Consider the following 27,999-nt stretch of genomic DNA (forward strand, 5'->3'; position numbering starts at 1 on the left):
GGAAGAGGAAGCTGGAGCGGGGCGGGAGTAACTCGGAAGACCGGCAGTGAGGGGACCGGCGGGTACAGTAGCTCCGAAGACTGGCAGTGAGGGGCCCGGGGCAAATCGTCGCCATGGCGGTGGCCGTGGCCACGGCGGCAGCCGTACCCGGAACAGAGCTGGGCCCCGCGGAAGAACTAGCCAAACTCGAGTATCTGTCTTTAGTGTCGAAGGTTTGCACTGAGCTGGACAATCACTTGGGGATCAACGACAAGGATCTGGGTGAGTCCGCGGAGGTCTCTGCGCCATCTGGGTTTGGGCTTGAGGGAAGGGGAAGGAGAAAGGGGATTGATGGACCGAGCGTGTGGGTCCGTGTGAGTCTGTCTCTTTGTCAGAGACTTGGCCCAGGCAACCTGCGGCAGTGGCCTCCTCTTGAGAGCCCTCCGGGCTGAGCTGATAGAAACCATTTCCCAGAGCTGTCGGTGAAACCTGGAGCGGCCATCTCTTTATTTTTTTTTCAGCCACAGACAATTAAACAGCGTTAACAACAGCAATGATGATGATGTTCATGGCAGACACTTACTGGGTTCTCATTACATGCCAGATATTATGCTCAGTGTTGTACTTACATTATCTTATTTGGTTTTCATACCACTTTGTGAGATAGTATCTGTTTATAGTTTAAGAAAACAAGGCTCCAAGTAATTAAGTAACACCCCTCAAGATCACATATCAAATGTGAGCGAGCCTGGTCTGGAATCCAGGTCTTTTGTAGTCTGTGGCTTTAACTGTGCTCTTAACCATTCATGCTTATACTGTCTCTCAAGCACCAATGTCTAGTGTCTGTCAAACATGAGACGTCTTGGGACAAACTGTATACAGGGAGAACCCAAACTGAGAAAATGGAAAAGACTGGGGTCCTACAGCTTAAGGCCACAGGCAGGTGGAGTCCTTATGCAAGCAGAGGGATGGATGGGGTCGAGAGCATGAGTGGAGGGATTTTTTGACAGGTACAGGGATGCTTCATCCATTTTAACAGGAAGGAGGACAGAATATGGTTGTAGATGCAGATGGATTTAGGGACTGGTGGTAGGGAGATGAGGGAGAGAGTTCCAATGTGACTGTTCTGTTTTCTAAATGAAGATGAAGTCATCAATTGGAGGGATGGAAGGGAAGGGACACATGCATGACAAAGAGGGGTCAGGGAAGTTAGATGTGTGATCTTGGGTAAGATGTCATTTCTGTGAAGCTGTGTTTCCCATCTGTGAAATAGGTATGATACTGTGTTCTTCACAGGGTTAGTATATAGCACCTGTATATTTTAGTTCACTTTTCTCTTGCCTCCCATCAAGATGTACCTATCCTGTGTCATTTTTCCTCAGTGTTCTCTTTTAGATAATAGTGAGGTGATATTCTCGTCGATTTGCTATCTCTCTGGGTAATATGTTCCTTCATTCAGTAAACCTTTGTTGAGCTAGAGGCTTAGGAATACAGTAGAGAACAAGGTAGATTCTCTCAGTCAGTGCGCTTACATTGTTTCTCTCTCTCTGTCTTTTGAACTACAGTGTACTAATGCCTTAGCCTCTTTTAGAGGAAACAAAAAGTTATTGAGACCAAAACTGCCTCGCCCCCACCTTCGAGGGCCACTTGCAAGTCCAAGTTGTCAGGTGCAATAGATCTGAGGTTCCACCAACCCCTCCTTGGGTTTGATTAATTTACTAGAGTGGCTCACAGAACTCAGAGAAACATTTTACTAACTGGTTTATTATATTTATTTATTTATTTATGGCTGTGTTGGGTCTTTTGTTGCTGTGCGTGGGCTTTCTCTAGTTGTGGTGAGCGGGGGCTACTCTTGGTTGTGGTGTGCGCGCTTCTCACTGCGGTGACTTCTCTTGTTGTAGAGCATGGGCTCTAGACGCGTGGGCTTCAGTAGTTGTGGGACAAGGGCTCAGTAGTTGTGGCTCGCAGGCTTCAGAGCACAGGCTCAGTAGTTGTGGCTCACGGGCTTAGTTGCTCCACAGCATGTGGGATCTTCCCGGACCAGGGATCGAACCCGTGTCCCCTGCATTGGCAGGCAGATTCTTATCCACTGCACCACCAGGGAAGTCCCTAACTGGTTTGTTATAAAAAGATATAACTCAGAAACAGCTAAAAAGAAGGTATGTGGCAAGGAGAGAGGAGCTTCCATGCTCTCTGAGTGCCCCACTCTCCCCGAATCTCCATGTGTTCACCATCCTGGAAGCTGTCCAAACCCTGTCCTTTTGGGTGTTTATAGAGCCCTCACCGTATAGGCACATTTGATTAAATCATTGGCCATTGATGACTGAACTCAATCTCCAGCCCCTCTCCACTCCCAGCCCTCTAATCTCCTGATTGGTTTCCCTGGCAACTAGCCCTCATCCTAGTTACCTAGGGGCTTTCCTAAGGTTATCTCAGGAACATTAAAAAAAGATAACTTACTCTCTGCACTTAGGAAATTCCAAGGGTTTTAGGAGCTCCATGCCAGGAATGGAGACCAAGTATGTATTTCTTCTTATAAATCACACTGTTAAACACAGAATTACAAAAACAGTAACATTAAAAATACTAATATTGGAAAAGTGTGATAAACAATATTGTTTTTTTTTTAAATTATATTCATTTTTTTGGGCTGCAGTGGGTCTTTTGTTGCTGTGCATGGGCTTTCTTTAGTTGCGGGGAGCAGGGGCTACTCTTAGTTGTGTTGCGGGGGCTTCTCATTGTGGTGGCTTCTCTTGATGTGGAGCACAGGCTCTAGGCACGTGGGCTCCAGTAGTTGTGGCACACGGGCTTAGGTGCTCCGCGGCATGTGGGATCTTCCCAGACGAGGGCTCGAACCTGTGTCCCTTGCATCGGCAGGCAGATTCTTAGCCACTGCACCACCAGGGAAGTCCAACAATATTGTTTTGATGAAACTAAATTGCCAGAGTTGGTTTTAATAACAAAAAGGTATATATTTACTTCTTTTGTGTTTTATTTGTTGACTTGATTCTTTTGATTTTGACCTTGATGTATTATCATTTAAATTAGTCTCATTGGTTTTCCTGTTTTCAAAAATGAGCTTGTTTTTAATTACTGATCCAGTTTTTGGTACTTAATTTAATGATGTCCTCATATAATTCTGAAAATTGAAAAACAAAATCCTCATTAATGACGGCTACAGTATGAATATGCCGCTGGCTGCTTCAGGCCTGGCTCTTTTGAGCACTGTATGACTAGCACCATGTGACTTAGTTCTCCCTCCACATTTCTCTAAAGAATTTGGGCTCTGAAATCAGATTTCTGGATTCCAGTCCTGGCTCCACCAATTATTATTGGGTAAGTCACTGTCTCGAACCCTCAGCCTCCTCATCTGTAAAACAGAGACAATAATGGTACCTACCTATGAGGGTCGTTGTGAGAACCATGGGGATAACCCATGTGAAACACTTAGCATAGTACCTGGCATGTAGTAGATGTTTGAAAAGTCTTAACCACGGATGTTGTTATTAACTTGTTACTTAAAAAAAGCTGATGGCATCTGGCTTTCACTTAATGTCATAAAAAAGGTAAAGGCAAATTTCAGCATGGAAATGGTATGGTGTTACTAGTTTATAAGTTAGCTATCCAGATCTTCCATGTTATTATTATTTTTGAAGGATTAACATCCAAATGAAGGGAATTTGCTGGCGGTCCAGTGGTTAGGACTCCATGCTTTCACTGCGGAGGATACAGGTTCAGTCCCTGGTCGGGGAACTAAGATCCTATAAGCAGAGTGGTGCGGCAAAAAAAAGAAAAAAAAAAGAAATCCAAATGAAATCATTAAAATTTTCATGTGGAACTTACAGTGTGAGGCTTATTATCTCAGCCTATCATAATGCACTTTTCTCCCGAAAGTCTCGTAATTAATAAATAGTTCTAGGGCTTTCCTGGTCGTGCAGTCCCCGATGCAGGGGACACGGGTTCGTGCCCCGGTCCGGGAAGATCCCACATGGTGCAGAGCGGCTGGGCTCGTGAGCCATGGCCGCTGAGCCTGCGCGTCCGGAGCCTGTGCTCCGCAACTGGAGAGGCCACAACAGTGAGAGGCCTGCGTACCGCCAAAAAATAAATAGTTCTAATATTAGAAATTTCAAACTGAAGCCGGTTTGTAGAGAAAAATCAGGGGGAGAGGGGCAAGTGAGTCTTTCACCGACTCTTATGTTGTACCATCCAGCAGCTGCCTGGCCCTCATATATAGATCAGGTGTGTCCTTTCAGAAACTGTAGAAAGCATCCTATTTGTGCGTGTGTCCATGTGTGCGTGCATGTACACATGCACATGGGCTCATGCTCTTGGACGTGGTTGCCTCTAGAATCTATATGGTGGAGTACATATCTAGCAGCTTCATGAAGAGAGTACAGTGATCTGGGACAAGGAGGTCTTCCTCCCTTAAATACACTCAAGGGCCTGATGAGCCATTTCTTTTTTTTACTTATGAAAATTAACTAGACTATACATGGCTAATCTTGGTAGTCTAAATTCTTTCTTTACCCTTATTGAATGGTGGTCGTCGGTTTTTATGACTGTTGGATAACCCAACTGGTTTTATTTATTTGTTTATTTATTTATTTTTTGCGGTACGCGGGCCTCCCACCGCTGTGGCCTCTCCCGCAACGGAGCACAGGCTCCGGACACGCAGGCCCAGTGGCTGTGGCCCACAGGCCCAGCCACTCCGCAGCACGCGGGATCCTCCCGGACCGGGGCACGAACCCGCGTCCCCTGCATCGGCAGACGGACCCCCAACCACTGCGCCACCAGGGAAGCCCTGGTTTTGTTTTTAACATACTTGAAACTGATTTCTTGCTGAAGTCTCCATTCTTCTGGTTGTAATCCCTTTTCTCATTTGCAGCTGAATTTGTGATCAGTCTTGCTGAGAAAAATACCACCTTTGATACTTTTAAGGCTTCACTGGTCAAAAATGGTGCAGAATTCACGGTATGTGTATGTAGAGAACCCTGTTTTGTTTCAATGTCACTGTTGGATTTAAATTTTGATAGTACATGCCAATCAAGTAAGCCGTTAAGTGTGATGTTTTCATGCCACTAAGCAGTGGTAATGTAACCGAATTACCTGTGACACCTTTCTAGGAAAATGGGGCAGGATTTCCATTATTAAGTCCTTATGGGTGTTTACATTCTTGTTCTGTGAATCAGGAAGTGAAAAGCAAGAGTCTAGGTTTGAGAGGTAGTTCTAAACCATGGGAAATAAAATGGTTGATGGGAACTAAATTACTTCCCCCCAAAGAGTCCTAAGTAATAGCTTTCTCTGAGGCTGTGTTACTAGGTTCGTGCCATATTAGGTTGACGCTGTATGCTTCATTTGTCCCAGTTAGCCAAATTCAGGTGCATAACCACCCTTTTCTAAAGGACACCCCTTTTCTTAGTGTTTTCAAGCACTGATCCAGGAGCTGGCAATTTTTGTTGTTTCTTTTCAAAGGATTCTCTTATTAGTAACTTGCTGCGTCTCATACAAACCATGCGGCCTCCAGCGAAGCCTTCCACAAGCAAAGGTGAGCAGAGCTCCTAGCCAAGCTTCATCTCCAGAATAGTTTAGATTGTAAGCGTCCTGTGAATTGCATTTATTTCCCTTGCAGCAGCTGCTGAGCAAGTAAATGTTCTAGTAAAATTTTCAAGTGACTTAAGACAAAATTAAAATGATAAGACATAACCAATCAAATGAATGCTGAATCATACTCCCCACTGCCACGCCAGGATAGTTTGTTAAGGGTTTTGTAATCAGTGTTTTTTTTTTTTTTTGAAAATTGAATTACGTTTATAGTAATGTATGTGAGTAATATGTAGAAAAATGTTCTGTTTTTAGTTTGATGCAAATCTAATGTTGAAGTTCTTTTGTTAACCACTAAGAGTATTAAATATATCTTTTTTTTTTTTTAACCCCTTCATGCGCTTTAATGAAACAAGATCCAGTTGTTAAACCCAAAACTGAAAAAGAAAAGCTGAAGGAACTCTTTCCAGTCCTTTGCCAGCCAGACAACCCTTCAGTTCGGGTACTGTTATCATGAGAGCATGAGGATGAGGGTGTCTGCTGTAACTGCATTTTCCCCGCTCCTCACCCCTTTTCTTTGTCTCATTAGTTATTAATTTTAAGTTTGTCTACACTGTAACATATTTTTCAAAGTGAAAGGGGTCACTCCCTGAGCACATACTGTTGTATAGAATAGTGTTAAAGGGTTCAGAGAACCATATTTTAGGGAAATGGGATTGGGAATTATGGAAAGCAGTGATTGGGGATCTGGAACAAGTATGAAACAACTTAAGGTTCTGGAACAGATGCCTGATGTGCGAAATTAGATTTTGACATCTAATTTTAGATGTCATTTAATTTTTCTGACATTTAATTTTTCTAATTTTAGAAAAAAGTTTTGACATCTGTTTTCTGTTTATAATCCTCATTTTCATGCTTTCACGGGAGGAGTGATATCTAATTGCCTTCCATAGGCTTGTATTAAGGACAAGGGGGATTTGCCAAGTGTAGAAATGATTTCCAGGAACCTTTGCTCATACCTTCTTCCTCTCTCTCAAATTGTGTTGGAAATCTCTGTCCTCTCTGCTTCTTTACATAAGTGGTCAGAAATGTAGGGGGTGTTAGATTTGTAGAGGTACCTGAAGTACAGATTCTTGAGTGACTTTTCTTGTCCCCTCTTCTCCTAACTTGGCTGCCTCTGCCCCTGTAGACCATGCTGGATGAGGATGATGTGAAAGTCGCTGTGGATGTCCTGAAAGAACTGGAGGCCTTGATGCCCAGCGCAGCAGGCCAGGAGAAGCACAGAGATGCTGAGCACCGGTTTGTCCCTAGCGTCCTGTCCTTTGGAAGTTTAGGATATGGTGATAGTTGAATTCTGGACCAGCCAAGCAAAATTTTGGGCAAGTTTACAGAATCTAGACTGGCCACGTACCATACTATTGCATCTATTTTCATTGCGCCCTGTCGAGAATGTTTATGCAGCACATGCTGAGGTGTTCAGAAGATAGAAATCCAGGTTGAAAGAGGATGAATATGTTTGTGGCCTCCTTTATTGGCCTGCAGGGATGTCATAGTTATTGAAACTCTGGTTCAGTTCAGCATTTAGTGAGTACCTGCCATGTACATGGCACTGTGCTGGGTGCTTGGGAAGGCAAAGATGGAATTGGGCTGGTTTCTTTTTCAGACAGGTATTTGTTGATTTGTTAGGGACAAGACAAAGAAGAAGAAGCGGAGCCGAGAGCGAGACCGCGAGCGAGACCGAGACCGCAATAGAGACCATAAGCGGAGAAACCGGTCCCGCTCTCGATCACGTTCCCGGACCCGGGAGAGGAATAAGGGGAAGTCTAGATATCAGTCCAGGAGCAGAAGTCAGAGTCCCCCCAGAGACCGGAAAGACCGAGGACAAGTATGGGGAGAGGAATCTGGACAGATGGCGGGATAAGCACGTGGACCGCCCTCCCCCAGAAGAGCCCGCCATCGGGACGTTTACAACGGCAAAGTTACCAGCATCATGCAGTTTGGATGCTTTGTGCAGCTGGAGGGACTAAGGTAATGGCCCGGTACTCTTCTTTCACACCACTGAAGGACAGAATTTCTTTTATCACGGGATTTTCACGTTCTAAAAAATTACGGTATCAGATTGTTAGAAGTGACTTTTTATTTGAAATGTCATAGAGCCATTATTCCTTCCTCTGCCTTCGGGAGATCTGCCCTTTTGCTGGTTGAGACAGATGAGAATTTGTTGCCCCCTGGCCCCCAACTTTTTCTCTGGGAGGGTGGTAATCCTACTTTATTGTTTGGCCACCTTCTTGGAACTTTCCTCTTGAGTTTAAGACCATTTCCCTTTGTTCATTTCCAACAAGGGTGGAAATCGGTTGGGGAAAAAGTATTTTAGGCATGTTCCAGACGTGTGTGACTCTCCCTTAGGAAGCGGTGGGAAGGCCTGGTGCACATCTCTGAGCTCCGCCGGGAAGGCCGTGTGGCCAATGTGGCTGATGTGGTGAGCAAAGGCCAGAGGGTCAAGGTCAAAGTGCTGTCCTTCACTGGGACCAAGACCAGCTTGAGCATGAAGGTAGGTGAGATATCCAGCCGGTTTCCACAGCTGATGGCCAGGGAAACATAAGAGGACGGCAGGTAGGCTCTGTCCCTTGTTTTTGTGCCTTAGGATGTGGATCAAGAGACTGGAGAAGATCTAAACCCAAATCGACGACGGAATCTTGTCGGGGAGACCAACGAGGAGACCTCTATGAGGAATCCGGATAGACCCACCCACCTCTCCCTTGTCAGTGCCCCTGAAGTAGAGGACGACTCGCTGGAGCGCAAGCGCCTTACCCGCATTTCTGACCCGGAGAAGTGGGAGATCAAGCAGGTTGGGGCCATTTGCTCTTACGGCCACGTAGTCATTCAGCAGGTAGCATGGTGTTTAGGAGTGCGGGCCCTGGAGCATGATGGCTTGGGTGACTTTAGGCCACTTGCTAGCTTGTGATCCTGAGCCGGGTTACACTACCTTTTTGTGCCTCCACGCCCCTATCTGTAAAACAGGGCCAGTGGTGACATTGTGGGCATTAAACGAGTTAGTAGAAGTGAAGCTCTTAGGTTAGTGCCTTCCTGTGTTATGTGTTATATAAATGTTCATTCTTGTTTTCATCATTAGTCAGTAAACATAAAAACGCTGTTGGCCAGGCCACTGTGCAGATGCTAGGGCTATGAGGACCTATCATGCTTCCTACCCTTGAGGATCTCTCCTCCAGGGGAGGAGATAGATTGAAACAGATAACTGGGAAGACTTACATATTACATAGTGAGGGGTGCACAGAATGCTGTGGAGTCAAGGGAGGGAGCAGGTAACACCCTGGGGACGAGACCGTTGAGCTGTGCTTTTGGGGGCGTGTTGTCGTGCCCCCCTAGGGATGGGATATACGGTGTTCAAGGCCCTGCAGTCCTGGATCAGCAGAGGAAAAAACCTTGGTTTCCTACATGAAATCTCTGTATTAACTCTCCTACCAAAGAAGAGTTTTGATCTAGCAGGTGACAAATGCTTCCTTTTATCCTTTGGCTAGATGATTGCTGCCAATGTCCTTTCCAAAGAGGAGTTTCCAGACTTTGATGAAGAGACCGGCATTCTCCCTAAAGTGGATGATGAAGAAGGTAACCAGCCACTTAGATGGAGCAGGATGATGGGTTGGGAGGACAGTTGGCAAGTTGAGCCGTGGATAGGGTTTATTTGTAGTTTAACCCAGTGCTTAAACTCATTTGTTCCTTGGGTCTCACCACTCATCTCTCAAAGAAAAGGGTCTCCTACGATGGAAGCAAAAAGCTTCATTTTCTGATAAATATGTATATATGTTACACTTGTTGCTTATAATCAGTTTTTAGGATATAAAAAGTCATAATTGTATTTTTGCGGAGTGAATTTGATCTCACATTTTTAGTAATTGTTCTGTAAACCCTGGATCCGCCTAGATTACCTCTGAGTTGCCCTGGAATAATTTTTGACTTAGCCCATAGGCAATTTTTTAAAATGGTGAAATAAATTCCTTAATAAAGTGTATATAGTTTATATAACAATAACAAATGAACATCTGTGTATATAGTTATATAGTTTATATAACAATAACAAATGATCATCTGTGTACCTACCACCCAGTTAAGTAGAACTTTACCTACCAATACCTTTGAAACCCATACATGCCGCTCTCTGATTAGATCTTCCTCCTTCCTCCTTTGGGCAACCACCATTCTAAATTTTGCGTTAATTATTTCCTATTTCTCCTTTAGCGTTTTACTATCTACTGTATATCTATCCCTAAACATTGTATTGTTCAGTTTGTCTGTTTTTGAACTTTTTTTTTTTTTTGAGTCACCATCATTCTTTCCATATTTATCTATGTTGATTTTTAAAAATTTATTTATTTATTTTTGGCCGTGTTGGGTCTTTGTTGCTGCGCACGGGCTTTCTCTAGTTGTGGCAAGTGGGGGCTACTCTTCGTTGCAGTGCGCAGGCTTCTCATTGCGGTGGCTTCTCTTGTTGTGGAGCATGGGCTCTAGGCGCGTGGGCTTCAGTAGTTGTGGCATGCGGGCTCAGTAGTTGTGACTCGCGGGTTCTAGAGCGCAGGCTCAGTAGTTGTGGCACACAGGCTTAGTTGCTCCGTGGCATGTGGGATCTTCCTGGACCAGGGCTTGAACCTGTGTCCCCTGCATTGGCTGGTGGATTCTTAACCACTGTGCCACCAGGGAAGTCCCTCTATGTTGATTTTTATAGTTATTTTTCACTCGTTTTCATTGCTGTAGACTTTTTCTGTATATAAATTTACCATTATTTACTCATTTTACTTTTTGATGGGCATATAGGCTGTCTTCTCAGTTTTTTTGTTTACCTTTATGAATAGTTCTATTATGAAGTTCTTGTGTTTGTCTCTTAATTCACATATGCAAGACCGTCTCTTTTTCCTAAGCATGTAGGAGGAGAATTTCTGGGTGGTAGGAAATGTGTGTATTCAACTTTACCAGGGAGTCCACATTGTTTTCTAAAGTTTTTGTACCAGTTTACACTTCTACCATAAGTGTAAGTGAGTTTCTGTTGCTCCACGTCCTTGTCAGCATTTGGTATTGTCCATTTGTCCAACTAAAATTTTTTTCCCTAATCTATTGTGGGTTAGGAGTTATTCCATATGAAGTTGGATGGCAAATGCCTTAGTGCCATTTAGAGTGTCAGACAGCATTTTTCCACAGGCTTAACTTCTTTTGAAGAAAGCTCTGATCAGTTCTTGGGCTGGGGCGCAAATGCCCTAGAAATGGCTGGTGGAGGGGGAAACAGACACCTGCATTACAGTTTTGACCTTGGGAGCTATCTTTGATAAAGATTGCTGATGCTTGTGGAAATGTATTGTTTTGGTGAAAACCATCAGTCATTTCTCTCTTTTTCTTTGGCTAATTCTTCTTTTGGGGGACTTTTAGATGAGGACCTTGAGATTGAACTGGTTGAGGAAGAGCCTCCATTCCTGAGAGGGCACACCAAGCAAAGCATGGACATGAGCCCTATCAAAATTGTTAAGGTGAGAAACACTGAGACTCTAACCTGGACGTGTCAAGTGAACTTCTTTTCCTAAAGCGGCAATTCAGTTTTTCAGAGCAGGTTACTAGATCTGAGTAAGCAGAATTCAGGCTACGGGAGGTAGTAGTGACTGTTGGTCGGGGTCCAGAATATTTTTGTTTTTAGAGGAAGATGACTTGGCTTTGTTGTTTTTGCCTTTTAAATTCTTATACTCTCATTTAGAGTGTTTTGGGAGGAAGCAGAGGTAACTGTGAGTGCTGGATCTACCATCACTGCCTTTGCCCAGGCTTTAGGGCTTGAGTCATTACCTTGCAGATTCAAGGGCAATTTTGAAGGGTTCACTTGAGCAATTGGGCCCCCCAGTAGAAAGCTTGTGGACGCGCAGTGTGAGGAGAAGAATTCACTGAATAATTATGATAAAATTTTAGGTTTGGAAAAGGGTATCTTAAAGATCTCCCAGCCCAGCTGATGCTTGTAATCCGCCCATGTAATCCTTCTTCAGTGTTCCTCCCACGTGGTCTTCTCATGTCTGCTTGACAATGTTGGTGAATTCACCAGCCCTTGAGGAGACCCATTCCATCCCCAGGTGGATCTGATCAGTAGTTCTTCTTTAGGTAGACCTGAATATGTTTTATTGAGGCATCTCATTGGTCTCAATTTTAGTTCTCAGGACCATACAAGAAGAATTCTTATTTTTTCTTACATGTCCCATTCTCTTGGGGTTCCATCTTCCAGCCCCAAATCCCTAATTTCTTCAGTGATTTATCATTGTCCTTGTTCCATTTTCTCTGAATATAGTACAGTTTATCCATTTCTTTCATGCAGTCTGGTGTGTTAATATGAACTTTCTTCCTTGGCGTGGGCCTCTTTTTAGATTTGAGTGGCTTAACATCTGAATTTTATTTCCTGGATTTTAATGCATGCTGAGACCCCATTCTGATGTTGCTTTGTCCTCCTGTTGCACTAGAACCCGGATGGTTCCCTCTCCCAAGCAGCAATGATGCAGAGTGCCCTCGCCAAAGAAAGGCGGGAACTCAAGCAGGCCCAGCGGGAAGCAGAGATGGATTCTATTCCCATGGACTCAACAACATTGGTTGATCCTCTACCTGATTGGTAGGACTCCGGGAGGGGACTGTGGACTTTCCAAAAAAAAAATCTGAACTTTCCATACACAGGGCGAAGGCACTGCCAGTACATAACTAAAGATTAGCCTTGGCTTTGGTGATTTAGTTTTTCCCTTCAGTTAGAGCACGTTTTTGGTTTGTTTTGTTTTTTAAATGTTTCGTAACCGTGGTCAAATCATTAGACTGGCTGTTTTCTTCTGAGTAACTTAAACATTTTTATTCCAAAGATAATACAGCTTTGAACTTCTCTTTTCATATAAATCTTTTTTTTTTTTTTTTTTTTTGCGATACGCGGGCCTCTCACTGTTGTGGCCTCTCCCGTTGTGGAGCACAGGCTCCGGACATGCAGGCTCAGCGGCCATGGCTCACGGGCCCAGCCGCTCTGCGGCATGTGGGATCTTCCCAGACCGGGACACGAACCCGCGTCCCCTGCATCGGCAGGCAGACTCTCAACCACTGCGCCACCAGGGAAGCCCTCATATAAATCTTTGTGTAGTAAATATTAACTGACTGCTGGATACAGTCATAACAAATACTTACTGTTTGTGTCAGGTACCTGGGTATACAACTGTGAAGGAAGCAGACATGATCCCTGCTCTCTGAGGCTCACATTTTAGTGGGGAAAATGGATATTAACCAAATACTACCAAATTACTGACCAAATCACGATGAGTGCTACATAGATAAGAAGTACAGGTAGTATAGTTGGCTATGGTGGGTCATTTCCCTGGGAAGGTGGAGACCCGAAGGATAAATAGGACTTAGGTCTGTCAAAGGGGCTGGCATGGGGATTGGGGGAGTATGTTCCAGGCTGAGGAATAGCCTGTGCTGAGGCTGTGATGTGGGAAGGAAGAACCTGTGTAGCTGGAATAGAGAGAATGATGGGCAGAGAGGTGGGGGTGAGTTGTGGCTGCCAGGCATTTGGAGATGGCATTAGGAAATTAGGGCTCAATCCTAAAGTTCACGGGGAAATGGTGCAAAGTTCTACGCAGGGAAGTGGCAAGATCAGAGTTGCATTTCCAACAGGATTATTGAGGGTGCCCTACAAAATGGATTGGATGGGGCAAAGAGTAGACACATGCGGTGAATTAGGAGGCTTTTATAGTAGTTCAGGGGAGCGAGATGGTGGCTTCAAGACAGAGATAGCAGAGAGGAGGGATGTACTGGAGAAACGTGATTTGTGAGTGTGGGGGGAGAGGGCAGTGAGGTAGCATGAGGATGATACTAAGTCGCCTGTTTTCCTTTGCAGCGGAAGGCAGGCAGATTGCTGCCAACATGAGGGTATCGGGATGATGCCCAATGACATTCCCGAGTGGAAGAAGCATGCCTTTGGGGGCAACAAAGCTTCTTATGGAAAAAAGACCCAGATGTCAATCATTGAACAGAGAGAGAGTCTGCCCATCTACAAACTGAAGGAGCAGCTGGTCCAGGTGAGAAGCCCCTTTATGATGTGTTGGTGGGGAAGTCAGGGTGTTTTCTAAAACGAGGATGGACATGTTTTAATTGAAATTAGCACATTTGAAGTGGCTTTCCGAAGGTGATAGGAAAAAAACATTTCCAAGTACTTAAGAAATATGTATATATAGTCTACACATTTTTTTTCCTATGAGGAATAAATCTGTTGAACTAGGGATCCCTAGAGCAGTGGACAGAGTCTTGTGTTGCACAGACAAATAGCTCTGGACAATAAGAATAACGTGGATGCTTGACTTGACATTGAGGCAAATCTTGCTTCAGATACTTATTTCCATTTTCTGGAGATCTGATTTAAGGACCACTAAACCTTCCTGAGGCAACTGAGTTTACTAGTTTCCAGGGAATCCTTTCAATGACATCTTTTTTTTTTTTTTTTTTGCGGTACGCGGGCCTCTCACTGTTGTGGCCCCTCCCGTTGCGGAGCACAGGCTCCGGACGCGCAGGCTCAGCGGCCATGGCATCACGGGCCCAGCCGCTCCGCGGCATGTGGGATCTTCCCGGATCGGGGCACGAACCCGTGTCCCCTGCATCGGCAGGCAGACTCTCAACCACTGCGCCACCAGGGAAGCCCCTCAATGACATCTTATACATATACAATGAAGTACAAATATATATGAAAACACAGATATTATATGTTTTATATGAGCTGTATGTGTTTCTAAATGACACTGCTCTGTATTTAGCTTTTTCCCCTTAGTGATATAGCTCAGCATTGTTCCCTTTTTTTTTAAGGTGCTTTGTTATGTGGATGTGCTCTGGCTCATTTAACTAGTCCTGTGTTAATAGACATGTATAGGTTGATGGATGGTCCTTTGCTGTTATAAACAGTGTAGAAATCAGGTGACTTTAGGGGGTAAAGTGACTTTATAGATTTGGGAATGGCAGTAGAAAGGAACATTGTATTTAACTTTTTATTTACTACTGAATTCTTTAACCATGTTTGTGTAACACTTAAAAAATACATGTACGTGTATAAAGTATTAGGTCTATCTGGATAGTTATGCTTTTGGCATCATCTTTGTGGTTTTATGAACTTAAGGAAACCAACAAATTAAAAAAAATTTGAGTCAGTTAAAAAGAGAATCTCATAAAGTTTAAAATTTGTCATACATGCGATTAAATAAGAAAGAGCATTGCTCATAGAAAATCACTGTTAGCATTTGTTTCTATGCGTCACTAAAACTAATTTAAGCTCTGATTGTCATCTTCCGTGTGTATACTACTGTTTCCCCTTCTTCTCCTTTAGTGTTAGAGCATAATCAGTTGCTTTACTCCAAAATGTGCGGCAGATTTTAATGCCCGTGTTTATGTTTGGCTGTCTTCAGGCTGTCCATGACAATCAGATTCTGATTGTCATCGGAGAGACAGGGTCTGGGAAGACAACGCAGATCACCCAGTACCTGGCAGAGGCGGGCTACACTTCCAGGGGCAAGATTGGGTGTACCCAGCCCAGAAGAGTTGCGGCCATGTCAGTGGCCAAAAGAGTGTCAGAGGAGTTTGGTTGTTGCTTAGGCCAAGAGGTAAGTGGTTGGCGAAGCTATGCTGAAAATGCCTGAAGAAAGTGTAAAGGCCCAGATCTCTGTCTCTAAAATGGGAGCAGTTCTACCTTTTTTCAGGTTTCTCCTGAGAGAGAGGGTTCTCATGGTCATCACTGATCTGTTCAGGATCAAGTCCAAGGCAGATTTTACTTTGAGGAAGTCATTGTACATCTCGGTCAAATTCTGTCTGTTAAGATTATGGGTAATAGCCTGGGCTAAAATCTTGCCTGGAGATTGCAAAAAGGAGAGGTTTGTGTCTTAAGGTTTTCAGCTTCTGTTCTGCTTTAGGTGGGCTACACCATTCGATTTGAGGACTGCACCAGCCCCGAAACAGTTATCAAGTACATGACGGACGGGATGTTGCTCCGAGAGTGCCTGATTGACCCCGACCTCACTCAGTATGCGATCATCATGTTGGACGAGGCGCATGAGAGAACAATTCACACTGATGTGCTCTTTGGATTGTTGAAAAAGGTAACTAGGTGCTCTTTGGTGACCCTTATTCTACCTGTTGGGAACTGAATTCTGGGAATTGGATTTGAGTACCTGTGCCTCTTTGGGCAGTCCTTTTTCGTCAGCTACGTTGCATTTCCCTTTAGACGGTTCAGAAACGGCAGGACATGAAGCTGATTGTCACCTCAGCCACCTTGGATGCGGTGAAGTTTTCTCAGTACTTCTATGAGGCTCCCATCTTCACCATCCCAGGTCGAACATACCCAGTAGAAATATTGTATACAAAGGAACCTGAAACCGATTATCTGGATGCCAGCTTGATCACTGTCATGCAGATCCATTTAACAGAGCCACCAGGTAGGGGGAAAGAGCATTTTTTCCTCTTACACCAAGTCCTAATGTAGGTTTTTGTTCTTTTTTTAAAATAAATTTATTTATTTATTTTTGGCTGTGTTCGGTCTTCGTTTCTGTGCGAGGGCTTTCTCCATTTGCGGAGAGCGGGGGCCTTTCTTCATCGCGGTGTGCGGACCTCTCACTGTCGCAGCCTCTCTTGTTGCGGAGCACAGGCTCCAGATGCGCAGGCTCAGTAGTTGTGGCTCACGGGCCTAGTTGCTCCACGGCATGTGGGATCTTCCCAGACCAGGGCTCGAACCCGTGTCCCCTGCATTAGCAGGCAGATTCTCAACCACTGCGCCACCAGGGAATCGCTAATGTAGGTATTTTTGCTCATCTTTTAAAAAATGCCTTTTAGGGACTTACCTGGCAGTCCAGTGGTTAGGACTCCACGTTTCCACTGCCGGGGGCCCGGATTCAATCCTTAGTCGAGGAACTCAGATCCTGGAAGCCTTGTGATACGGCCAAAACAAACAAAAACAAAAAAACCATCTGTAGTTTAGACGTTTAAAAAAATGCCTTTTAAATATTGGTCTGTCTGTAAGTCTCAGGCTTGCATGTTTGAAATGGTGGTGATGGAAATATAAATAATGGTGTGTAGGGTTTAAATGCATCTATTTAAATATAGATACAAATTTTTAAAAATTTGAAAAACCAAAAACAAACAAATGAATAAACATGGATAGATGAAAACCTCTTGATTTGTTAGAGGTCAGAATATGAGTGTGTTTTCCATTGTTTGGAGTTCGGTGAATGTCACTGTGGCCTTTGTATAGGGCACACACACAGAAAGTCAATGCTTCTGTTCTCCTCTTAGGTGATATCCTGGTCTTCCTGACTGGTCAGGAAGAGATCGATACTGCTTGTGAGATCCTGTATGAAAGAATGAAGTCCCTGGGACCTGATGTTCCAGAGTTGATTATCCTTCCAGTGTACTCTGCTCTTCCCAGTGAGATGCAGACCCGAATCTTCGACCCAGCTCCACCTGGTAGCAGAAAGGTAACACAGGCTCTTGTGCTCTGAAACCATGTGCTGTATGCAGCTGGCCCTAACGGGGATTGCTTAAGGTGTATGTGAGTCCTGTTTATTATGTCTTAGAAAGTGGTCCAACCAGTTTGTTAAGGAATGGGGGTCTTGTATGTGATCCTGCTCTTCTTCCTCTCTTTTCCTTCATTCGACAGATATTTTTTTGAGCATCTACCAGGCTTTGGGGTAGACACCAGGGCTGCAGTCTGAGGACAGGCTTCTGTCTGCTGTGGGACATCCACCGGTAGACAGGCCTTTAACATATAGTGTGAACGTGCTGCTGGTGTGCTGGATGCCCAGTGGGGGAGCACCCAACCCAGTGTTCTTACAGGAAGTGAGGATCTAAGCTAGTCCTGAAGAACACGTGGATGTTCATCTAGACGAGAAGGGCAGGAGAACATGCATTCTGAGTAGACAGAACAGGCTGTGATAGCCGAGGGGTGAGAGAGTGTGGCCATTTCAGGGAGCTGTGTAGTTCCAGCAGCTGGAATTGACTGTGAGTGTGTGTATTGAGGCAGTGGGAAAGGGGACAGATGGATTTTAAAATACTAGTTTTACTGAGGTATAATTTACATACCATACAATTGTCCCTTTAAAGCATACAATTCAGTACACTTTAGTATGATCACAGAATTTTTTTAGTATATTCACAGAATTATGCAGCCATTAATTACCATTATTAATCATTAATCAATCACCATTTATCACTACTGTTAATTTTTAGGACAATTTCATCACCCCTCAAAGAAACCCTGCACGCTTTAGCAATCATCCCCCATCCACCCCTCTGCTCAGCCCCTGGGAACCACTAATCCACTTTCTGTCTCTGGATTCACCTATTCTGGACATTTCATCATTTCATATAAATGGCATCACATAATATGTGGTCCTTGCGGACTAGCTTCTTTTACTTGTAGCATGTATAAACACTTCATTTCTTTTTATTGCTGAATAATATTCTGTTGCAGAACAGAGTACCACATTTTGCTTATTCATTCCTCAGTTGATGGACATTTGGATTGTTTCCACATTTTAGCTATTATGAATAATGCTGGTATGAACATTTGTTTACAAGTCTTTGTGTGGACATGTGTTTTCATTTCTCTTGAGTATATACCTAGGAAGGGAAGACAGATGGATTTTCTTTTTTAATTGAAATGTAGTTCATGTACAACATTATGTTAGTTTCAGGGGCACTACAAAGTGATTTGACATTTGCATATATTATGAAATGACCACCACAATGAATCTAGTAACCATCTGGAAGACAGAAGGATTTGAATAACATTAAAGAGTTAGAACGGTGAAGACATAGTGGATGCCTGGAGGTTTAGGGAAGGGCAGAGGGGAGAAGTCAGGAATGACTACCAGTTTCTGGCTTGGGCAGCTGGATAGAAGATGATGCTGAGAAGGGAAACGAGGAGGAGCAGGTTTGGTGGGAAGACAGTGATTCCTCCTCTGTTCTGTTCCTGGTGATGACACTTCTCTCCGGGAGGGCTTCTGCCGCTCTCTGGCAGGTAGAAGCGTTTCAGGGCCGGTAAGATGCTGGCATGGGGTGAGATGTTTTGGTGCCTCCTAACAATGATTTTTCTGAGCATTTGTGTTTTATTATCTGAACCTCTGGGTGGAAGAACAGTGGCAGTGCCAAGCTGAGACCAATAATCTTCTAGATCGCATATATTGCTGCATACACACAAACTGTGAAATTCCTCTGCCGCCTTATAGTTCATTTCATGATCAGAAAAAAAATCTCCCTCTTGTTCCACATACACAAACAGCCCATTTTGTAGTCCAGATGTCCCCGTGGGGGAAGAAAAATCTCATTTTGCACTGGCACATGTGATGCCAGGAAATCTCTGCCTTCCCAGTGTGCTAGAAAATTAAAATTGTAGTAATCAACATTGGATCTAGAAAATGAGATATGTAACCATTTGCACCAAATGAAATTGGCTTTGATTGGCCACTGCTTTTTCCTACTCCAGTTCTCTCAGGTACCACTCCCTCCCCAACCTAACCCTTAAGATGAAGGCATCTCCCCTTCTGCCCATTTGAGGCCAAACTGAGGTTAAGTGCTCTCTAATCATCTAGAGAGAGGGAGAGCCACACAATCCCTTTGGGAAGGTGTCTGAGTTCAGAAGTCTCCTCTCACACCTCTGGGCTGAGCCTGGGCAGCTCAATCCAGCTGTGTCCTTCTTGCGTGCAGGTCGTGATTGCCACCAACATTGCAGAGACGTCACTGACTATTGACGGCATTTACTATGTGGTGGACCCTGGATTCGTGAAGCAGAAAGTTTACAATTCTAAGACCGGGATCGACCAGCTCGTGGTAACTCCTATTTCTCAGGTATGGCAGCTTCTACTGGCAGCTTTTCTGAAAATCCTGGTTAGGGCTTTTCTGAAATTTTTTATGGTTTTGTATTTTGAATTTTATTGTTTCAAGATGCTGGCTGCTTTCTTGAGATAAGGGAGATTTTGTGTTGTTTGTTTTTAATCTCCAGAATTGTGTGTCAACATTAAAAAGCCCCATAAAACTGGAACTTAAAAAAAAAAGAAGTTGAATCCTAGCACCCTAGATGATCTAATGTAAGTGGTAAGAACGTATATTTTAAAGTATTGCACTTAGCCACAGATATCTGAGATAGTAATAATTCATGAGACGATAATATGTTTCTTTGGTAATTATGGAATAATTTCCTACCTAAATTATATTTAAAAATGAATAGCCTGATCATCCCTTTTGAAGGCAGTTTGGCCACAAGGTATCCGAAAGGTAAAAGTTCATTTCTTTAACCTAACAGTTCTGCTTCTAGAAGTATATCTGAAAGTTAGAAATGATTGAACACATATCCAAAGGTAATGGAAAAGGATGTTCACTGAAGCATTGCTTATATTGGAGGGAACCTGGAAAAATTCTAAATGAGCTCCAAAAGGGAAGTAGTTTAATAAAATATGGGAAATTCATTCCGTAGAATGTTATGTGACATTAACATGGTGGTGTGTATCTATATTTAATGGCATAAGCATATAACTCTGGTATATCGTTTGAAAAAAGTGAGCTACAAGATAGCATGAGTAGTATAATCCAGTTTGTGTTTAAAAATGTGTGTGCTTGCGCACAGTGTATGTAAACGTGCCTGCAACTGAAAGCATGTTGGCGAAATGTTAGCAGCGTTATTTCTTGGTGGTGCTGCTGGTTACTGTGCTGATGGGTAAAGCACATTTTCTTCCCTGTACTTTTATATATTGTCTTTTTTTTTAAAATTTTTTGTATAGGGGTATAGTTGTTTTACAATGTTGTGTTAGTTTCCGCTGTACAACAAAGTGAAGAAGAGGTTCTTATTAGTTATCTATTTTATATATATTATATGTATTGTCTTAATATTCTGTAAGAGGTATGTATTACTTTCATAATTTATAATACCATAAGGCTGTTTTCATTTTGAAACTTTAGTAATAATAGCTAAGACTTGCAGGGTACTTCCTAAGTGCCAGGCACTGTCCCAGCTACTTTCACATACATGAACTCATTATATTCTCAGTTGATCCTTTGTTGTAGATGTTATTATTATCCTCATTTCACAAATGAGACTGACAACCAGTGGGGTTATGTGACTTGCCTGTTACACAGCTGGTGGAGCCAGGATTTAAACCAGGGCAGTCTGGCCCCAGCATGTGTACTCTGTACAGTTCTCTTGGGGGTGATACGTGCAACTCGCAGTGATGGAGAAATTATTTATTATTATCTGCTCTCCCTGATTTGGAGAGACACCTGTAGAATGCTGTGGAATCTGCCACGGTGTGTGATTGCTGCCTGCCTTTGAGTGGGTAGTGACCTTTCATAATCCGTCCTTTGGTTTGGAGCCGGCAGAGGAATTTCTAAATCCTGATACTATTTATAAGACAGATGGTTTTGTCAGAAAACAGCCCTCTTCAGATTGCTGTTCACTGTTTCCTAGCAACCTAGGGCTAACTGACATTTTTTTTTTTTAATTTCAAAAATTAGCGCCCTTCTCCCATAAGTTCAGAAATAATATTACATTATTTTGGAAGTTACCCATAGTCCTACTACCACCAATCACTGTCATCATTTTGATGTTTTTCTTGCCCATCTTTTTTCATGTTTGTTTCAGGTTGCAATTCTAGTAGTGTAGTAAGTATGCGGTTTTTAATTATTTAATTTTCCTGATTATTAAGGTGATATATGTTCATTGTTGGATATTTGATAAAGAAAATAGAACTCATCTACAAGCCTACCATTAGAATTAGCCACAGTTAACATTTTAAGGTATTTTTTTCCTAGGTTTTTACTTCTGGTAGTTTGTATATTTGCATTAAGATTAAAAAATAAATAAAATTAGTATTACATTGTTTGGCAACTTGCTTTTTCACCTCTGTGAGTGAACATTTCCTCCTGTCATTGAGCATCTCAAACCGAATTTTTAAAACAGCTGCAGACTCATTCACTGGTATGATTAACATTATATTTATTCAGTTCACTTACATTTGGTCATCACTGTGGAGGGTGGGTTTTGTCACTTTGTGTTATGCTTTCTCATTTATGATGTGCCACACTATTTTGTGTTTTTCTTAATATTTTATTTTATTTTTAATTTTTTGCCTGTGTTGGGTCTTCGTTGCTGCACGCGGGCTTTCTCTGGTTGCAGCGAGCGGGGGCTACTCTTCGTTGCAGAGCACAGGCTCTAGGCGCGTGGACTCAGTAGTTGTGGCGCTCGGGCTTAGTTGCTCCGCGGCATGTGGGCTCTTCCCAGACCAGGGATCGAACCCATGTCCCCTGCATTGGCAGGTGGATTCTTAACCACTGCGCCACCAAGGAAGCCCCTGCCACACTATTTTGAAGGTATATTTCTGTGATCTTTACCATATTTCTTCTATTCACTTGCTTGTATTTGGCCTCACTTGAACAAACTTTCCTGAAATGCTGAGTGTTGGAGAGGGGATGATAAGAGTGTTGGTAGGTAGTCTTGGAAATGACCCTAAAGGAAGTGAAGTAAACCCCATTTTAGGTTTTGCCTGTCGCTGAGTGCCCCTCTTTTAACAGATTGCCTGGGTAAAGCTGTTAAGCAATGTTTAACAGATATGTTATTTTTATATGCCCACTTCTCTAGGCTCAGGCAAAGCAACGCGCTGGCAGAGCTGGGAGGACAGGCCCAGGAAAGTGTTACAGGCTGTACACAGAACGTGCCTACCGAGATGAAATGCTGACCACCAATGTGCCGGAAATCCAGAGAACCAACTTAGCAAGCACAGTGCTCTCACTCAAGGTAGAAATCACTGTCTTGTTAGAATGCTTTGGTAGAACAGTCCAATCCTATGGCCTTAGTAAATGAATCTCAGTTTTATGAACCTTGTTAAATACTTCAGTAACCTCATGGAACCAGTCCCTTTGAGTGGAATGCAAACGGCTGTGATAACAGTCTCTCTGCTGCGGGGCTGGGGCTAAATTGGCATGTGTGCTGTGACATTTTTTTCTTGCCATCGTAACCAGCAGGGTATTTGGTTATAAAAGGTTTTAGTTGGGAGCATTTTCAAACAGGATATTAGGAAAAATCGAATCAGTGCCAAACTGTGGACAAACTCACTTCCCTCAACCCTTTAACTTTCAGATCCAATTCTGTTCTTTTAGAACAGAAGCAAAACCCCCAATCCAAAAAGGGGAACTGTTAGTACAGATTTCAGCCTGGCCCCCTGGGGACTTGGTTTTCATTCTGAATCATTGCTCTTCCTCTCTCAGTCCCCTGTGAGGACCTTCATTGTCTTTTGGCAGGGGGAGCTGCATGAGTAATTTCCTAGATGATGGCACCCCCGCCCCCTACCCCACCCCCCCACACTGATGCTGTGCTGGAGCCCTGGCACTTTGCTGATGCAGAGTGCTCTGTTGTAATTTATTATTCATTCCCTGTAAGAGAGGCTAAAACAGAGCTTCAGAAAAAAAAAAAACCTGCTCCAGTCTCTGGAGTGAGAACAGAGAGGCATCTGTGGCTCAAACTTCTGCTCCGAGCTGTGTGTCCTTGGCAAATTTATCTGCTCGGCCTTCTGCCCTCTATTCTCTCAAAAGCGGGGGCTGTTAATAGTCTCTCCTGTGAACATAAAGGAGATAATGCAGGTAAAGGCACTGGGCACAGTGCTTACTGATTGCTAACATAATTCCTTGTAGTTCTTATACAATAAGAATTTATTGAACACCCGCTGTGTTTATGGTCACCATCACTTTATGGGAAAGAAACAGAAAGCGTAGGTCCTGCCACATCTCCCTTTACACACACTTGGATAGTGCATCATTCACTTGTTGCTCTTAGTCATCAAATTTGGTAACAAATGTATCGAATACCCACTCTGTGCCAGGCAGATTGCAGGTGGTTTTGTGTCCACGTGTCTCACCATTGTGAACTCTGAGAACAGGGACCATGTCTTAGTCGCCTTTATATCCCTGCCACCTAACATGGTACAAGGCACTTCCTAGGTGCACAGGAGAAATTGTGTATGCAAGAGACAGGGCAAGCTGGTTGTTGTCTTTTTTTTTTAATTATGATAAAATACACGATACATTATCACCGTAATCTTTTTAAAGTGTCCCGTTTGGTGGCATTAAGTACATTTACAGTGTTGTGCAGCCATCACCACCGTCCATCTCCAGAACTTTTTGATCATCCCAAATCGAAACTCTACCCGTTTAACTAAACTATCCCTTTTCCCCTCCCTTTGGCCCCTGGTAACTATTATTCTACTTTCTGTGTCCATGAATCTGCCTATTCTAGGTACCTCAGATAAATGGAATCATAAAATATTTGTCCTTTTGATCTGGCTTATTTTACTTAGTATGGTGTTTTCAAGGTTCATCATGTTGTAGCATGTGTTAAAATTTCATCTTTAAAGGTGAATAATATTCCATTGTGTGTATATACAGTGTTTTGTTTATGCATTCATCTATTGACGGACATTTGGCTGGTTTCTACCTTTTAGCTATTGTGAAAAATGCTGCTGTGAACTCAACGTACAAGTGTTTGTCTGAGTCCCTGCTTTCAGTTCTTTTGGGTATATATCTAGAAGTGGAGTTCCTGGATCATGTCGTAATTCTCTGTTTAAGTTGTTGGTGAATCACCAAGTTGTTTTCCTCAGCAGCTGCACCATTTTACATTCCCACCAGCAACATATGAGGACTCCTATTTCTCCATATCTGCCAACACTTGTTATTTTCTTTCTTTTTTTTTTCTTTCTTAAATTATAGCTATAGCCATCCTAGTGGGTATGAAGTGGTATCTCATTGTGGTTTTGATTTGCATTTCCCTAATTACTAGTTATATTGAGCATCTTTTCATGTGCTTGTTGGCCATTTTTATATCTTCTTTGGAGAAATGTCTACCTTTGCCCATTTTTAAATTTTTATCTTTTTGTCGTTAAGCTGTACATACTCTCATTCTGAGAGAGTGTTTTTTAAAGTTTCCCGAGAAAGTATATGCTTTCTATCAGTCTTGAGTTTTGTGTGGCGCATTCCTGGAGATTCCTGCTGATCCTGCTAGTGGCTTCCTAATTGCAGTCGAAGATATAAGAGAGAAGGTGACAAGTAGTCTCCCTCCATATTAACACTAGTGAGGCTGACCTTCCCATCACACACATTCTTCTCTTCTGTTCTAGGCCATGGGCATCAATGACCTGCTGTCCTTTGACTTTATGGATGCCCCGCCAATGGAAACCTTGATCACAGCCATGGAGCAGCTATACACATTGGGGGCCCTGGACGACGAGGGCCTACTTACTCGCCTGGGCCGCAGGGTAGGGGACAGAACCTAACTTCTGGTGCTTTGGGGAAGGTTCCCTGGCTAACCTTCCATACTCTGTTCTGTTTAAAAGATTAAACTCTGAGGCCCTGGATAAGCTTTGAGTAGAATTCTACATGCCTGTTTTTAACCTGGATTTTCCGCTATCACTTAAAACTCTTTCTTCTTTACAGAAAAAGAAATTCTATTCAGTTAATCTTACCTCATGATATATTATTGAGTTTAGCCTTAATTTGAAAAGATGTCTGCAAAATTCCCACCTATCCCAACGGTAGTTATATTCTTGGTCACATACATTTTGTTGGGTTTATTTGGGAAATTAAAAATAAAAAAGTCTTCTGATAGAGCCAGGCATCCCACACCATAGTGCTTAGGTAAACCTCCTGTGGTCTGTTACCCACTCTGACCAGTGTTTTTACACTAGCAACCCCAGATGGGTCTTCCCCAGGGATGCAATTGTAGTTTCTTCTTCTCCCTCTAGATGGCAGAGTTCCCCCTGGAGCCAATGCTGTGCAAAATGCTGATCATGTCTGTGCATCTAGGCTGCAGTGAGGAAATGCTGACCATTGTGTCCATGCTGTCTGTGCAGAACGTCTTCTACAGGCCCAAGGTAGGGAGTTCAGGCCCACATTCAGATAGGGGTCAGGTGAAGTTGGGTGAAATCAGCCTGTTGCCACCACAGTGCTTAATGTGGACACTTGATGGGGCCGCAGAGAGCTCCCCAGCACTGCTGGATGTTCAGTTAGTAGCTGTGGGGTGGAAAATGATCCTCTCCGCACTGCTTGCAGGATAAACAAGCCCTTGCAGATCAGAAGAAAGCCAAATTCCACCAGACCGAAGGGGACCACCTCACCCTGCTGGCCGTGTACAACTCCTGGAAGAACAATAAGTTCTCCAACCCATGGTGCTATGAGAACTTTATCCAGGCTCGTTCTCTGCGCCGGGCCCAGGACATTCGCAAGCAGATGTTGGGCATAATGGACAGGTAACACCCGGTGACTTCTCATGTTCAAGTTGAACCTCCTTGAATGCCGTGTCTGTTTGTCTCTGTACGAACCTGTGAAGCTGTAGGCACCTGTCCCCTTGCTCCTCACATAACTCTTTTCCTCCAGCTTTTCCGTCTTTGTTGTACTCCTCCCCAGGTGAGGATGTGGCTGAGAATCACTTCAGAAAGTTCCTAAGAGGGAGATGATATGTTAGTTGTTGACAATGCTCTTTGTTTACAAGCGTCTGCAACATTATTAGTTGGCTTGAATTACAACCTAAGCAAAGTGTCTGGCTCTTGTGGCCTCCATCTTGCCCGCTGTGTAGAGCTGCCCCTGGAAGGGCTGGAAGCAGGGTCCTGGTGCCAACTCTGGGGACCCCAAGAAGGATGTGTTGGGTACCATCATTCCAGAAGATAGAACCTCTGAAAGCAGAATAGTCTCACACCTTTGTCCTCTCTTGATTTATTCTCCTGCTAGACACAAGCTGGATGTGGTCTCCTGTGGTAAGTCCACAGTCCGAGTGCAGAAGGCCATCTGCAGTGGATTCTTCCGGAACGCTGCCAAGAAAGACCCACAGGAGGGTTACCGGACACTGATCGACCAGCAGGTGGTCTACATCCATCCTTCCAGTGCTCTCTTCAACAGACAGCCCGAATGGTAGGTGGGCAGAGAGAACTTGTGGATCTACTGGCCTTTTGTGTACTTCCTATTCTAGAGAAGCAGGAGCCTGCATTAGACACAATATCAGGCCTTTTAATTTATTATTTATTTATTTATTTTTAGTTTTATTTTTTTGGCCGCACTGTGCGGCACGTGGGATCTTAGTTCCCTGACCAGGGATTGAACCCGCACCCCCTGCAGTGGAAGCACAGAGTCTTAACCGCTGGACCGCCAGCGAAGTCCCGAGGCCCTTTTTAGAGAAAATCTTGGGGGTAAGAGCTAGGAAGGATCTTAGAGATTATCTAGTGAGGTGGTTAAAAAAATTTTTTTATTTTTCAAGTAGTATTTAAAAAAAAATTGGAATCTTACCCACCCTAACATAAAACCAATTAAAAACCACGGTGCCACCATGGTGGTAGAAGAGGGCTGGAGATGTAGAGCCTTGCCTGCTTGGCTTTCCCCATCCCCTTGTGGCAGCCTCTGAGGTCCTCGTCAGGGCCCTAGAGTTCTATGGATACAGCCCAGAAAACCACCCATTTCACAGAGCAGGTATCCGAGGTCCAGAGAAGGGATGTGATTGGCTCCGTGTCATTTAAATCATTGGAACTGGCAGTTCTCTGTGGTTAGAGGTGTGCAGGCTCCTCAGTATTGGGGTGTGGCTGTCATAAACAGTCTCCTCAGGGCTCAGGCAGGAGAGGTAAGAGGGTCAAATGCAAGCTCAGCTGAGGCCCACCAGGGACCAGGGTGCCGTGGAGCCAGGCCTGTATCGGAGGCTTGAGCCCTCTCTCTGTACCCCGCTCAGGGTGGTGTACCACGAGCTGGTGCTGACCACGAAGGAGTACATGCGTGAGGTCACCACCATTGACCCCCGGTGGCTTGTGGAGTTTGCTCCAGCCTTCTTCAAGGTCTCTGACCCGACCAAGCTAAGCAAGCAGAAGAAGCAGCAACGACTTGAACCCTTGTACAACCGCTATGAGGAGCCCAACGCCTGGAGAATATCCCGAGCCTTCCGGCGGCGCTGAGAGGCGAGTCTGTCTGTCTCTTCTGCAGCAGTGGGCCAGGGCTTGGCCTCGCTCTTACTGATGACAAGCTCATCCTGAGGATACAGCTGTCCAGTGACTATCTTAACTGGGCATTTCCTAAACTTGTCTCTCATTTCTTCCCTGATGGTAAAATAGAAACAGGGATTTACGCCTGGTTTGATCAGAGCCTCCAAGCCCCACCACCCCAAGGCGCTCAGCCAGGGCTCACAGCCAGCATGGGGGCACACTGCATCATCTCCAAGACGGGAAACTTCTGCAGCCCTCGGATGGGAAAGGGGAGTCATGAGCACCTGGTACCTGGACTCAGTGAGGGCCCTGATGCCCTAGCTGGTACTCTGGAGGAGGGAGCCACAGAGCTCGCTGAAAGTGTTGGCCCTGCTTCCTGCCCCTGTCCAGCCCCTGTACTTTTGCTTAACCTCCTGCAAATATTTATTTTCTTAAGGAAACAAAA

General features: G+C 44.0%; 1 protein-coding gene across 1 annotated transcript; it reads left to right on the forward strand.

Moving 5' to 3' along the window:
- Positions 1 to 2: 2 nt before the first annotated feature.
- Positions 3 to 27,999, forward strand: DHX8 (DEAH-box helicase 8). Its single transcript, XM_032615503.1, is given in 26 exon segments — positions 3 to 261; positions 4,865 to 4,950; positions 5,452 to 5,524; positions 5,937 to 6,022; positions 6,710 to 6,819; positions 7,207 to 7,399; positions 7,401 to 7,476; positions 7,479 to 7,548; positions 7,927 to 8,071; positions 8,165 to 8,368; positions 9,060 to 9,147; positions 10,957 to 11,054; positions 12,021 to 12,166; positions 13,407 to 13,453; positions 13,456 to 13,607; positions 14,979 to 15,173; positions 15,480 to 15,665; positions 15,791 to 16,001; positions 16,855 to 17,036; positions 19,267 to 19,407; positions 22,190 to 22,345; positions 24,717 to 24,854; positions 25,341 to 25,469; positions 25,648 to 25,844; positions 26,323 to 26,502; positions 27,308 to 27,999. Coding segments are annotated over 26 exon segments (3,657 nt in total). The 5' UTR covers positions 3 to 113; the 3' UTR covers positions 27,528 to 27,999.

Source organism: Phocoena sinus, chromosome 20 (assembly GCF_008692025.1).
Source record: "Phocoena sinus isolate mPhoSin1 chromosome 20, mPhoSin1.pri, whole genome shotgun sequence".
NCBI lineage: Eukaryota > Metazoa > Chordata > Mammalia > Artiodactyla > Phocoenidae > Phocoena > Phocoena sinus.